Here is a 15696-nt window from a genome sequence, read left to right as displayed (position 1 = left end):
AAAAGCAGATTTGATTGAAATTATCGCAATAAGATTCTCTGAAGGCTTTGGAAAAGCTAACACGACTAAACACACAAAGGAACCTTTCGTCACTTGAACTCGAGGCCGTGACGTATGATAATGACCTTGAACTTTGTATGCTAAAAATGAAATAAGCAGAAACAAAATAAGAGTTAGTAAACATACGAACGTACCCTCCATATTATAAATGTACATCAACTTTGAACTTTACCTATAACTATTCTAAATTATTTCGTTGCTATAACAGAATTATTAACTTGAAGTCTTATCTTAACAACAGTAGTGTTATCTATAAATACAACGTGTTCATATTTATTTGCTATTAATAACAAATTGTTCACTCCATGTCAGGGTTTTGAAAATATTTGTGCTATATAATAATCCTATTTGAAATGATACAAATAACGCATTTCAAGGAATATGTTATTAGCATCTTTATTTTTAACGTCAGTGTTACAGGAAATGTGATATGGATTTCGTATTTTGTTTGTTGTTAAGTGCAAAATTACACAACGGGCTATCTTTGTTGCGATTAGCAATAAAACAAACTGTTGTTTTTTTTTGTATGAGTGTCCTGTTATTAGCTTTACTTTACTTTTTTTTTTTTTTTCCCAATAGCATTTTCTGCAGACGACACGAAGGTGACAACCACAGAGTTCACTAAGCCTAACATCCCAATTTTGGTAAGCCTAATGTATCTATGAAGTTTCTGTTGCTTTTTAAAACCTGGATCACCTACTAAAAACTCCCTTGTGTTTTCATGTTGGCTTTAAGTTTTAAAAAAGAACAACAACTTTTATTTAATAGTTTTTATTGTTTTGTTTTGTTTTTAATTTAGAGGATGAGATAGATAAGATAGATCGAAACGTTCCTTGTTGGCCCTAAACATTATGTTATACATTAGTGAACAGTTAGGTTCTAGTAGCAGTAAAAATTATTTCTTTCTCTTTACAGCACAAAGTATTTGGTGTTTAGTAGGAGGAGCTATTTTTTGTTTACAGTTAAAAACAAATCACCACAATGGGCTAACAGTACTGTGCCCATCATCATGGGTATCGAAACCCGGATTTTAGATTTGTAATATTTCGTACTTACAGATGTAATACTGTGGACTCCTTTTTTAGCAGAAAGTTCCAAAATAGACTACCTGTGTTGTGTCCACAAAGGGTATCGAAACCCGGTTTTTAGCGTTATAAGCTTTCAAGCTTGCCCTCTCAAGCAAACATTTGACAAAAATCAAAGGTGTTTACAATCTCGTGGCTTTTTTTTTAGAAATTAAATACTTTTGTCTTCTTGTGAACCATAAAAGTCTCACACTGAAACAAACGTAACAGTTTGTTTTATAAAACATTCTTTACCAACAGCAACAACAAAAATAACGACATGTATTAGATCACAGTGAATTTTAAGTCATATCTGCTAGAAGTAAGATACTTTTATAGTTTTAAATGAATTTAAAGATTTGGTCGTCACTTATTTGATGTTTCTTTAGATTGTTTAATACTGTTTTTAGTCATGCATTTCATGAAAACGCTTCAAGTACACTGTATAAAATGCGAGCACATATAGCTGGTTGTGCACAAATATATTTGTAATCAAGCCTTGTTGTTTAGAAACTGTTGAATCAAGCGAAATAATATAATTATATTCATATAAATAGTAAAAAAAAAAAAATTACCTGTAATAACAGCAAAACGTTTACTGTATACAACTGAGTCATTTGGGCCTAAAGGTATAATTTGTCTCTGAGAAGTGAAAACTAAAACCAAAAGAGATTCAAACCCGACGCTTTGCTTATAGGAAAAATAGTTAAACAATATGTATTACTATAAGTTCAAACCTGGGCCCGGCATGGCCAGGTGGTTAAGGCACTCGACTCGTAATCCGAAGGTTGCGGGTTCGAATCACCCTCTTACCAAACATGCTAGCCCTTTCAGCCGTGGGGGCGTTATAATGTGACGGTCAATCCCACTATTCGTTAGTTAAAAAAGTAGCCCAAGAGCTGGCGATGGGTGGTGATGCCTAGCTGCCTACCCGCTGGTCTTACACTGTTAAATTAGGGACGGCTAGGGCAGATAGCCCTCGTGTAGCTTTGCCCGAAACTCAAAAAACAAAGTTCAAACTTTACCCGATCTATATTTTTCTTTCATAAAATGACAATCAAGAAGGAGGTGTAACCTGAATATTTCAACAATTATACCTGAAGCACAGATTCAGCAAATGTTGCTTTGCTGTTAATGTAATGACTTACCTTGATACACTACCACACATTAAGACGAGAAGAAGAAATATCTTGACTTTTATATGTTAACATAGTTCTAGTTGATCCACTCTCTCAAGACACATAGCAACATAACATATCTTTATGCTCTCTCTCAGAGCACGTTGTAACATAACCAATCTTGTTCCACTCTCTCAGAGTATGAAGTAACATAACCAATCTCAGCTTGGTCCACCCTTTCAGAGTATGAAGTAGCATAACCAATCTCATCTTGGTCCAGTCTTTCAGAGTATGAAGTAGCATAACCAATCTCATCTTGGTCCAGTCTCTCAGAGTATGAAGTAGCATAACCAATCTCATCTTGGTCCAGTCTCTCAGAGTATGAAGTAGCATAACCAATCTCATCTTGGTCCACTCTCTCAGAGTATGAAGTAGCATAACCATTCTCATCTTGGTCCACTTTCTCAGAGTATGAAGTAACATAACCAATCTCATCTTGGTCCACTTTCTCAGAGTATGAAGTAACATAACCAATCTCATCTTGATCCACTCTCTCAGAGTATGAAGTAATAACGTAACAAATCTCATCTTGGTCCACTCTCTCAGAGTATGAAGTAGCATAACCAATCTCATCTTGGTCCACTTTCTCAGAGTATGAAGTAACATAACCAATCTCATCTTGATCCACTCTCTCAGAGTATGAAGTAATAACGTAACAAATCTCATCTTGGTCCACTCTCTCAGAGTATAAAGTAGCATAACCAATCTCATCTTGGTCCACTCTCTCAGAGTATGAAGTACCATAACCAATCTCATCTTGGTCCACTCTCTCAGAGTATGAAGTAGCATAACCAATCTCATCTTGGTCCAGTCTCTCAGAGTATGAAGTAACATAACCAATCTCACCTTGGTCCACTCTCTCAGAGTATGAAGTAGCATAACCAATCTCATCTTGGTCCAGTCTCTCAGAGTATGAAGTAACATAACCAACCTCATCTTGGTCCAGTCTCTCAGAGTATGAAGTAGCATAACCAATCTGATCTTGGTCCAGTATCTCAGAGTATGAAGTAACATAACCAATCTCATCTTGGTCCACTCTCTCAGAGTATGAAGTAATAACGTAACAAATCTCATCTTGGTCCACTCTCTCAGAGTATGAAGTAATAACGTAACAAATCTCATCTTGGTCCACTCTCTCAGAGTATGAAGTAACATAACAAATCTCATCTTGGTCCACTCTCTCAGAGTATGAAGTAACATAACCAATCTCATCTTGGTCAACTCTCTCAGAGTATGAAGTAACATAACCAATCTCATCTTGGTCCATTCTTTCAGAGTATGAAGTAGCATAACCAATCTCATCTTGGTCCACTCTTTCAGAGTATGAAGTAATAACGTAACAAATCTCATCTTGGTCCACTCTCTCAGAGTATGAAGTAGCATAACCAATCTCATCTTGGTCCACTCTCTCAGAGTATGAAGTAGCATAACCAATCTCATCTTGGTCCAGTCTCTCAGAGTATGAAGTAACATAACCAATCTCATCTTGGTCCAGTCTCTCAGAGTATGATGTAGCATAACCAATCTCATCTTGGTCCAGTCTCTCAGAGTATGAAGTAGCATAACCAATCTCATCTTGATCCACTCTCTCAGAGTATGAAGTAGCATAACCAATCTCATCTTCATCCACTCTCTCAGAGTATGAAGTAGCATAACCATTTTCATCTTGGTCCACTCTCTCAGAGTATGAAGTAGCATAACCAATCTCATCTTGGTCCACTCTCTCAGAGTATGAAGTAGCATAACCAATCTCATCTTGGTCCAGTCTCTCAGAGTATGAAGTAACATAACCAATCTCATCTTGGTCCAGTCTCTCAGAGTATGAAGTAGCATAACCAATCTCATCTTGGTCCAGTCTCTCAGAGTATGAAGTAACATAACCAATCTCATCTTGGTCCACTCTCTCAGAGTATGAAGTAATAACGTAACAAATCTCATCTTGGTCCACTCTCTCAGAGTATGAAGTAGCATAACCAATCTCATCTTGGTCCACTCTTTCAGAGTATGAAGTAGCATAACCAATCTAATCTTGGTCCAGTCTCTCAGAGTATGAAGTAACATAACCAATCTCATCTTGGTCCAGTCTCTCAGAGTATGAAGTAGCATAACCAATCTCATCTTGGTCCAGTCTCTCAGAGTATGAAATAACATAACCAATCTCACCTTGGTCCACTCTCTCAGAGTATGAAGTAGCATAACCAATCTCATCTTGATCCACTCTCTCAGAGTATGAAGTAGCATAACCATTCTCATCTTGGTCCACTCTCTCAGAGTATGAAGTAGCATAACCAATCTCATCTTGGTCCACTCTCTCAGAGTATGAAGTAGCATAACCAATCTAATCTTGGTCCAGTCTCTCAGAGTATGAAGTAACATAACCAATCTCATCTTGGTCCAGTCTCTCAGAGTATGAAGTAGCATAACCAATCTCATCTTGGTCCAGTCTCTCAGAGTATGAAGTAACATAACCAATCTCATCTTGGTCCACTCTCTCAGAGTATGAAGTAGCATAACCAATCTCATCTTGGTCCAGTCTCTCAGAGTATGAAATAACATAACCAATCTCATCTTGGTCCACTCTCTCAGAGTATGAAGTAACATAACCAATCTCATCTTGGTCCACTCTCTCAGAGTATGAAGTAACATAACCAATCTCATCTTGGTCCACTCTCTCAGAGTATGAAGTAATAACGTAACAAATCTCATCTTGGTCCACTCTCTCAGAGTATGAAGTAACATAACCAATCTCATCTTGGTCCACTCTCTCAGAGTATGAAGTAATAACGTAACAACTCTCATCTTGGTCAACTCTCTCAGAGTATGAAGTAGCATAACCAATCTCATCTTGGTTCACTCTTTCAGAGTATGAAGTAATAATGTAACAAATCTCATCTTGGTCCACTCTCTCAGAGTATGGAGTAGCATAACCAATCTCATCTTGGTCCACTCTCTCAGAGTATGAAGTAGCATAACCAATCTCATCTTGGTCCAGTCTCTCAGAGTATGAAGTAACATAACCAATCTCATCTTGGTCCAGTCTCTCAGAGTATGAAGTAGCATAACCAATCTCATCTTGGTCCAGTCTCTCAGAGTATGAAGTAACATAACCAATCTCATCTTGGTCCACTCTCTCAGAGTATGAAGTAGCATAACCAATCTCATCTTGGTCCACTCTCTCAGAGTATGAAGTAGCATAACCAATCTCATCTTGGTCCACTCTCTCAGAGTATGAAGTAGCATAACCAATCTCATCTTGGTCCACTCTCTCAGAGTATGAAGTAGCATAACCAATCCCATCTTGGTCCAGTCTCTCAGAGTATGAAGTAACATAACCAATCTCATCTTGGTCCACTCTCTCAGAGTATGAAGTAGCATAACCAATCTCATCTTGGTCCAGTCTCTCAGAGTATGAAGTAACATAACCAATCTCATCTTGGTCCACTCTCTCAGAGTATGAAGTAACGTAACAAATCTCATCTTGGTCCACTCTCTCAGAGTATGAAGTAGCATAACCAATTTCATCTTGGTCCACTCTCTCAGAGTATGAAGTAGCATATCCAATCTAATCTTGGTCCAGTCTCTCAGAGTATGAAGTAACATAACCAATCTCATCTTGGTCCAGTCTCTCAGAGTATGAAGTAGCATAACCAATCTCATCTTGGTCCAGTCTCTCAGAGTATGAAGTAGCATAACCAATCTCATCTTGGTCCACTCTCTCAGAGTATGAAGTAACATAACCAATCTCATCTTGGTCCACTCTCTCAGAGTATGAAGTAGCATAACCAATCTCATCTTGGTCCACTCTCTCAGAGTATGAAGTAGCATAACCAATCTCATCTTGGTCCACTCTCTCAGAGTATGAAGTAGCATAACCAATCTCATCTTGGTCCAGTCTCTCAGAGTATGAAGTAGCATAACCAATCTCATCTTGGTCCAGTCTCTCAGAGTATGAAGTAGCATAACCAATCTCATCTTGGTCCACTCTCTCAGAGTATGAAGTAGCATAACCAATCTCATCTTGGTCCACTCTCTCAGAGTATGAAGTAACATAACCAATCTCATCTTGGTCCAGTCTCTCAGAGTATGAAGTAGCATAACCAATCTCATCTTGGTCCAGTCTCTCAGAGTATGAAGTAACATAACCAATCTCATCTTGGTCCACTCTCTCAGAGTATGAAGTAATAACGTAACAAATCTCATCTTGGTCCACTCTCTCAGAGTATGAAGTAGCATAACCAATCTCATCTTGGTCCACTCTCTCAGAGTATGAAGTAGCACATCCAATCTAATCTTGGTCCAGTCTCTCAGAGTATGAAGTAACATAACCAATCTCATCTTGGTCCAGTCTCTCAGAGTATGAAGTAGCATAACCAATCTCATCTTGGTCCAGTCTCTCAGAGTATGAAGTAACATAACCAATCTCATCTTGGTCCACTCTCTCAGAGTATGAAGTAGCATAACCAATCTCATCTTGATCCACTCTCTCAGAGTATGAAGTAGCATAACCAATCTCATCTTGGTCCACTCTCCACTCTCTCAGAGTATGAAGTAGCATAACCAATCTCATCTTGGTCCAGTCTCTCAGAGTATGAAGTAGCATAACCAATCTCATCTTGGTCCAGTCTCTCAGAGTATGAAGTAGCATAACCAATCTCATCTTGGTCCACTCTCTCAGAGTATGAAGTAGCATAACCAATCTCATCTTGGTCCACTCTCTCAGAGTATGAAGTAACATAACCAATCTCATCTTGGTCCACTCTCTCAGAGTATGAAGTAACATAACCAATCTCATCTTGGTCCACTCTCTCAGAGTATGAAGTAATAACATAACAAATCTCATCTTGGTCCACTCTCTCAGAGTATGAAGTAGCATAACCAATCTCATCTTGGTCCACTCTCTCAGAGTATGAAGTAACATAACCAATCTCATCTTGGTCCACTCTCTCAGAGTATGAAGTAATAACGTAACAAATCTCATCTTGGTCCACTCTCTCAGAGTATGAAGTAGCATAACCAATCTCATCTTGGTCCACTCTCTCAGAGTATGAAGTAGCATAACCAATCTCATCTTGGTCCAGTCTCTCAGAGTATGAAGTAACATAACCAATCTCATCTTGGTCCACTCTCTCAGAGTATGAAGTAGCATAACCAATCTCATCTTGGTCCAGTCTCTCAGAGTATGAAGTAACATAACCAATCTCATCTTGGTCCAGTCTCTCAGAGTATGAAGTAACATAACCAATCTCATCTTGGTCCACTCTCTCAGAGTATGAAGTAACATAACCAATCTCATCTTGGTCCACTCTCTCAGAGTATGAAGTAACATAACCAATCTCATCTTGGTCCACTCTCTCAGAGTATGAAGTAACATAACCAATCTCATCTTGGTCCACTCTCTCAGAGTATGAAGTAATAACATAACCAATCTCATCTTGGTCCACTCTCTCAGAGTATGAAGTAATAACGTAACAAATCTCATCTTGGTCCACTCTCTCAGAGTATGAAGTAACATAACCAATCTCATCTTGGTCCACTCTCTCAGAGTATGAAGTAACATAACCAATCTCATCTTGGTCCACTCTCTCAGAGTATGAAGTAACATAACCAATCTCATCTTGGTCCACTCTCTCAGAGTATGAAGTAGCATAACCAATCTCATCTTGGTCCAGTCTCTCAGAGTATGAAGTAGCATAACCAATCTCATCTTGGTCCAGTCTCTCAGAGTATGAAGTAACATAACCAATCTCATCTTGGTCCACTCTCTCAGAGTATGAAGTAACATAACCAATCTCATCTTGGTCCACTCTCTCAGAGTATGAAGTAGCATAACCAATCTCATCTTGGTCCAGTCTCTCTCAGAGTATGAAGTAACATAACCAATCTCATCTTGGTCCACTCTCTCAGAGTATGAAGTAACATAACCAATCTCATCTTGGTCCACTCTCTCAGAGTATGAAGTAATAACATAACCAATCTCATCTTGGTCCACTCTCTCAGAGTATGAAGTAATAACATAACAAATCTCATCTTGGTCCACTCTCTCAGAGTATGAAGTAACATAACCAATCTCATCTTGGTCCACTCTCTCAGAGTATGAAGTAACATAACCAATCTCATCTTGGTCCACTCTCTCAGAGTATGAAGTAGCATAACCAATCTCATCTTGGTCCACTCTCTCAGAGTATGAAGTAACATAACCAATCTCATCTTGGTCCACTCTCTCAGAGTATGAAGTAGCATAACCAATCTCATCTTGGTCCACTCTCTCAGAGTATGAAGTAGCATAACCAATCTCATCTTGGTCCACTCTCTCAGAGTATGAAGTAACATAACCAATCTCATCTTGGTCCACTCTCTCAGAGTATGAAGTAACATAACCAATCTCATCTTGGTCCACTCTCTCAGAGTATGAAGTAATAACATAACCAATCTCATCTTGGTCCACTCTCTCAGAGTATGAAGTAGCATAACCAATCTCATCTTGGTCCACTCTCTCAGAGTATGAAGTAGCATAACCAATCTCATCTTGGTCCACTCTCTCAGAGTATGAAGTAGCATAACCAATCTCATCTTGGTCCAGTCTCTCAGAGTATGAAGTAACATAACCAATCTCATCTTGGTCCACTCTCTCAGAGTATGAAGTAGCATAACCAATCTCATCTTGGTCCAGTCTCTCAGAGTATGAAGTAACATAACCAATCTCATCTTGGTCCAGTCTCTCAGAGTATGAAGTAACATAACCAATCTCATCTTGGTCCACTCTCTCAGAGTATGAAGTAACATAACCAATCTCATCTTGGTCCACTCTCTCAGAGTATGAAGTAACATAACCAATCTCATCTTGGTCCACTCTCTCAGAGTATGAAGTAACATAACCAATCTCATCTTGGTCCACTCTCTCAGAGTATGAAGTAACATAACCAATCTCATCTTGGTCCACTCTCTCAGAGTATGAAGTAACATAACCAATCTCATCTTGGTCCACTCTCTCAGAGTATGAAGTAACATAACCAATCTCATCTTGGTCCACTCTCTCAGAGTATGAAGTAACATAACCAATCTCATCTTGGTCCACTCTCTCAGAGTATGAAGTAGCATAACCAATCTCATCTTGGTCCACTCTCTCAGAGTATGAAGTAGCATAACCAATCTCATCTTGGTCCACTCTCTCAGAGTATGAAGTAACATAACCAATCTCATCTTGGTCCACTCTCTCAGAGTATGAAGTAGCATAACCAATCTCATCTTGGTCCAGTCTCTCAGAGTATGAAGTAACATAACCAATCTCATCTTGGTCCACTCTCTCAGAGTATGAAGTAACATAACCAATCTCATCTTGGTCCACTCTCTCAGAGTATGAAGTAACATAACCAATCTCATCTTGGTCCACTCTCTCAGAGTATGAAGTAACATAACCAATCTCATCTTGGTCCATCTCTCTCAGAGTATGAAGTAACATAACCAATCTCATCTTGGTCCACTCTCTCAGAGTATGAAGTAACATAACAATCTCATCTTGGTCCACTCTCTCAGAGTATGAAGTAGCATAACCAATCTCATCTTGGTCCACTCTCTCAGAGTATGAAGTAACATAACCAATCTCATCTTGGTCCACTCTCTCAGAGTATGGAGTAGCATAACCAATCTCATCTTGGTCCACTCTCTCAGAGTATGAAGTAGCATAACCAATCTCATCTTGGTCCACTCTCTCAGAGTATGAAGTAACATAACCAATCTCATCTTGGTCCACTCTCTCAGAGTATGAAGTAACATAACCAATCTCATCTTGGTCCACTCTCTCAGAGTATGAAGTAGCATAACCAATCTCATCTTGGTCCACTCTCTCAGAGTATGAAGTAGCATAACCAATCTCATCTTGGTCCAGTCTCTCAGAGTATGAAGTAGCATAACCAATCTCATCTTGGTCCACTCTCTCAGAGTATGAAGTAGCATAACCAATCTCATCTTGGTCCACTCTCTCAGAGTATGAAGTAACATAACCAATCTCATCTTGGTCCAGTCTCTCAGAGTATGAAGTAACATAACCAATCTCATCTTGGTCCACTCTCTCAGAGTATGAAGTAGCATAACCAATCTCATCTTGGTCCACTCTCTCAGAGTATGAAGTAGCATAACCAATCTCATCTTGGTCCAGTCTCTCAGAGTATGAAGTAGCATAACCAATCTCATCTTGGTCCAGTCTCTCAGAGTATGAAGTAGCATAACCAATCTCATCTTGGTCCACTCTCTCAGAGTATGAAGTAGCATAACCAATCTCATCTTGGTCCACTCTCTCAGAGTATGAAGTAACATAACCAATCTCATCTTGGTCCACTCTCTCAGAGTATGAAGTAGCATAACCAATCTCATCTTGGTCCAGTCTCTCAGAGTATGAAGTAACATAACCAATCTCATCTTGGTCCACTCTCTCAGAGTATGAAGTAATAACATAACCAATCTCATCTTGGTCCACTCTCTCAGAGTATGAAGTAGCATAACCAATCTCATCTTGGTCCACTCTCTCAGAGTATGAAGTAGCATAACCAATCTCATCTTGGTCCAGTCTCTCAGAGTATGAAGTAACATAACCAATCTCATCTTGGTCCACTCTCTCAGAGTATGAAGTAGCATAACCAATCTCATCTTGGTCCAGTCTCTCAGAGTATGAAGTAACATAACCAATCTCATCTTGGTCCACTCTCTCAGAGTATGAAGTAGCATAACCAATCTCATCTTGGTCCACTCTCTCAGAGTATGAAGTAGCATAACCAATCTCATCTTGGTCCACTCTCTCAGAGTATGAAGTAGCATAACCAATCTCATCTTGGTCCAGTCTCTCAGAGTATGAAGTAGCATAACCAATCTCATCTTGGTCCAGTCTCTCAGAGTATGAAGTAGCATAACCAATCTCATCTTGGTCCACTCTCTCAGAGTATGAAGTAGCATAACCAATCTCATCTTGGTCCACTCTCTCAGAGTATGAAGTAACATAACCAATCTCATCTTGGTCCACTCTCTCAGAGTATGAAGTAACATAACCAATCTCATCTTGATCCATTCTCTCAGAGTATGAAGTAATAACGTAAAAAATCTCATCTTGGTTCAGTCTCTCAGAGTATGAAGTAGCATAACCAATCTCATCTTGGTCCACTCTCTCAGAGTATGAAGTAACATAACCAATCTCATCTTGGTCCACTCTCTCAGAGTATGAAGTAGCATAACCAATCTCATCTTGGTCCACTCTCTCAGAGTATGAAGTAGCATAACCAATCTCATCTTGGTCCAGTCTCTCAGAGTATGAAGTAACATAACCAATCTCATCTTGGTCCACTCTCTCAGAGTATGAAGTAGCATAACCAATCTCATCTTGGTCCACTCTCTCAGAGTATGAAGTAACATAACCAATCTCATCTTGGTCCAGTCTCTCAGAGTATGAAGTAACATAACCAATCTCATCTTGGTCCACTCTCTCAGAGTATGAAGTAACATAACCAATCTCATCTTGGTCCACTCTCTCAGAGTATGAAGTAACATAACCAATCTCATCTTGGTCCACTCTCTCAGAGTATGAAGTAACATAACCAATCTCATCTTGGTCCACTCTCTCAGTCCACTCTCTCAGAGTATGAAGTATAACATAACCAATCTCATCTTGGTCCACTCTCTCAGAGTATGAAGTAACATAACAAATCTCATCTTGGTCCACTCTCTCAGAGTATGAAGTAACATAACCAATCTCATCTTGGTCCACTCTCTCAGAGTATGAAGTAACATAACCAATCTCATCTTGGTCCACTCTCTCAGAGTATGAAGTAACATAACCAATCTCATCTTGGTCCACTCTCTCAGAGTATGAAGTAGCATAACCAATCTCATCTTGGTCCAGTCTCTCAGAGTATGAAGTAGCATAACCAATCTCATCTTGGTCCAGTCTCTCAGAGTATGAAGTAACATAACCAATCTCATCTTGGTCCACTCTCTCAGAGTATGAAGTAACATAACCAATCTCATCTTGGTCCAGTCTCTCAGAGTATGAAGTAGCATAACCAATCTCATCTTGGTCCAGTCTCTCAGAGTATGAAGTAACATAACCAATCTCATCTTGGTCCACTCTCTCAGAGTATGAAGTAACATAACCAATCTCATCTTGGTCCACTCTCTCAGAGTATAAAGTAATAACATAACCAATCTCATCTTGGTCCACTCTCTCAGAGTATGAAGTAATAATAACCAATCTCATCTTGGTCCACTCTCTCAGAGTATGAAGTAACATAACCAATCTCATCTTGGTCCACTCTCTCAGAGTATGAAGTAATAACGTAACAACTCTCATCTTGGTCAACTCTCTCAGAGTATGAAGTAGCATAACCAATCTCATCTTGGTCCACTCTCTCAGAGTATGAAGTAATAACATAACCAATCTCATCTTGGTCCACTCTCTCAGAGTATGAGTAGCATAACCAATCTCATCTTGGTCCACTCTCTCAGAGTATGAAGTAGCATAACCAATCTCATCTTGGTCCACTCTCTCAGAGTATGAAGTAACATAACCAATCTCATCTTGGTCCACTCTCTCAGAGTATGAAGTAACATAACCAATCTCATCTTGGTCCACTCTCTCAGAGTGAAGTAATAACATAACCAATCTCATCTTGGTCCACTCTCTCAGAGTATGAAGTAGCATAACCAATCTCATCTTGGTCCACTCTCTCAGAGTATGAAGTAACATAACCAATCTCATCTTGGTCCACTCTCTCAGAGTATGAAGTAACATAACCAATCTCATCTTGGTCCACTCTCTCAGAGTATGAAGTAGCATAACCAATCTCATCTTGGTCCACTCTCTCAGAGTATGAAGTAGCATAACCAATCTCATCTTGGTCCACTCTCTCAGAGTATGAAGTAGCATAACCAATCTCATCTTGGTCCACTCTCTCAGAGTATGAAGTAACATAACCAATCTCATCTTGGTCCACTCTCTCAGAGTATGAAGTAGCATAACCAATCTCATCTTGGTCCACTCTCTCAGAGTATGAAGTAACATAACCAATCTCATCTTGGTCCACTCTCTCAGAGTATGAAGTAACATAACCAATCTCATCTTGGTCCACTCTCTCAGAGTATGAAGTAACATAACCAATCTCATCTTGGTCCACTCTCTCAGAGTATGAAGTAACATAACCAATCTCATCTTGGTCCACTCTCTCAGAGTATGAAGTAACATAACCAATCTCATCTTGGTCCACTCTCTCAGAGTATGAGTAGTAACATAACCAATCTCATCTTGGTCCACTCTCTCAGAGTATGAAGTAACATAACCAATCTCATCTTGGTCCACTCTCTCAGGTATGAAGTAACATAACCAATCTCATCTTGGTCCACTCTCTCAGAGTATGAAGTAACATAACCAATCTCATCTTGGTCCACTCTCTCAGAGTATGAAGTAACATAACCAATCTCATCTTGGTCCACTCTCTCAGAGTATGAAGTAGCATAACCAATCTCATCTTGGTCCACTCTCTCAGAGTATGAAGTAGCATAACCAATCTCATCTTGGTCCAGTCTCTCAGAGTATGAAGTAACATAACCAATCTCATCTTGGTCCACTCTCTCAGAGTATGAAGTAACATAACCAATCTCATCTTGGTCCACTCTCTCAGAGTATGAAGTAGCATAACCAATCTCATCTTGGTCCAGTCTCTCAGAGTATGAAGTAACATAACCAATCTCATCTTGGTCCACTCTCTCAGAGTATGAAGTAACATAACCAATCTCATCTTGGTCCACTCTCTCAGAGTATGAAGTAATAACATAACCAATCTCATCTTGGTCCACTCTCTCAGAGTATGAAGTAACATAACCAATCTCATCTTGGTCCACTCTCTCAGAGTATGAAGTAACATAACAAATCTCATCTTGGTCCACTCTCTCAGAGTATGAAGTAGCATAACCAATCTCATCTTGGTCCACTCTCTCAGAGTATGAAAGTAACATAACCAATCTCATCTTGGTCCACTCTCTCAGAGTATGAAGTAGCATAACCAATCTCATCTTGGTCCACTCTCTCAGAGTATGAGAGTATGAAGTAGCATAACCAATCTCATCTTGGTCCAGTCTCTCAGAGTATGAAGTAACATAACCAATCTCATCTTGGTCCAGTCTCTCAGAGTATGAAGTAACATAACCAATCTCATCTTGGTCCACTCTCTCAGAGTATGAAGTAGCATAACCAATCTCATCTTGGTCCACTCTCTCAGAGTATGAAGTAGCATAACCAATCTCATCTTGGTCCAGTCTCTCAGAGTATGAAGTAGCATAACCAATCTCATCTTGGTCCACTCTCTCAGAGTATGAAGTAGCATAACCAATCTCATCTTGGTCCACTCTCTCAGAGTATGAAGTAACATAACCAATCTCATCTTGGTCCACTCTCTCAGAGTATGAAGTAACATAACCAATCTCATCTTGGTCCACTCTCTCAGAGTATGAAGTAACATAACCAATCTCATCTTGGTCCACTCTCTCAGAGTATGAGTAATAACATAACAAATCTCATCTTGGTCCACTCTCTCAGAGTATGAAGTAACATAACCAATCTCATCTTGGTCCACTCTCTCAGAGTATGAAGTAGCATAACCAATCTCATCTTGGTCCACTCTCTCAGAGTATGAGTAGTAACATAACCAATCTCATCTTGGTCCACTCTCTCAGAGTATGAGTAGCATAACCAATCTCATCTTGGTCCACTCTCTCAGAGTATGAAGTAGCATAACCAATCTCATCTTGGTCCACTCTCTCAGAGTATGAAGTAACATAACCAATCTCATCTTGGTCCACTCTCTCAGAGTATGAAGTAACATAACCAATCTCATCTTGGTCCACTCTCTCAGAGTATGAAGTAGCATAACCAATCTCATCTTGGTCCACTCTCTCAGAGTATGAAGTAGCATAACCAATCTCATCTTGGTCCAGTCTCTCAGAGTATGAAGTAGCATAACCAATCTCATCTTGGTCCACTCTCTCAGAGTATGAAGTAGCATAACCAATCTCATCTTGGTCCACTCTCTCAGAGTATGAAGTAACATAACCAATCTCATCTTGGTCCAGTCTCTCAGAGTATGAAGTAGCATAACCAATCTCATCTTGGTCCAGTCTCTCAGAGTATGAAGTAACATAACCAATCTCATCTTGGTCCACTCTCTCAGAGTATGAAGTAACATAACCAATCTCATCTTGGTCCACTCTCTCAGAGTATGAAGTAGCATAACCAATCTCATCTTGGTCCACTCTCTCAGAGTATGAAGTAGCATAACCAATCTCATCTTGGTCCACTCTCTCAGAGTATGAAGTAACATAACCAATCTCATCTTGGTCCACTCTCTCAGAGTATGAAG

The 15696-nt window shown here is 39.5% G+C and overlaps 1 protein-coding gene across 1 annotated transcript in view; it reads left to right on the top strand.

Moving 5' to 3' along the window:
- LOC143248584 (uncharacterized) overlaps nt 1-15696 on the top strand; it is a 46360-nt gene that overhangs the window by 13560 nt on the left and 17104 nt on the right. The window contains exon 3 of the mRNA XM_076497054.1: nt 640-704. Within this exon, the coding sequence (XP_076353169.1) occupies nt 640-704 (65 nt within the window). The remainder of the gene's footprint in view (nt 1-639; nt 705-15696) is intronic.

The sequence above is a fragment of the Tachypleus tridentatus genome, chromosome 4 (assembly GCF_004210375.1).
Source record: "Tachypleus tridentatus isolate NWPU-2018 chromosome 4, ASM421037v1, whole genome shotgun sequence".
Taxonomy (NCBI): Eukaryota; Metazoa; Arthropoda; class Merostomata; order Xiphosura; family Limulidae; genus Tachypleus; species Tachypleus tridentatus.
This window is presented reverse-complemented; position numbering and strand designations above follow the sequence as displayed.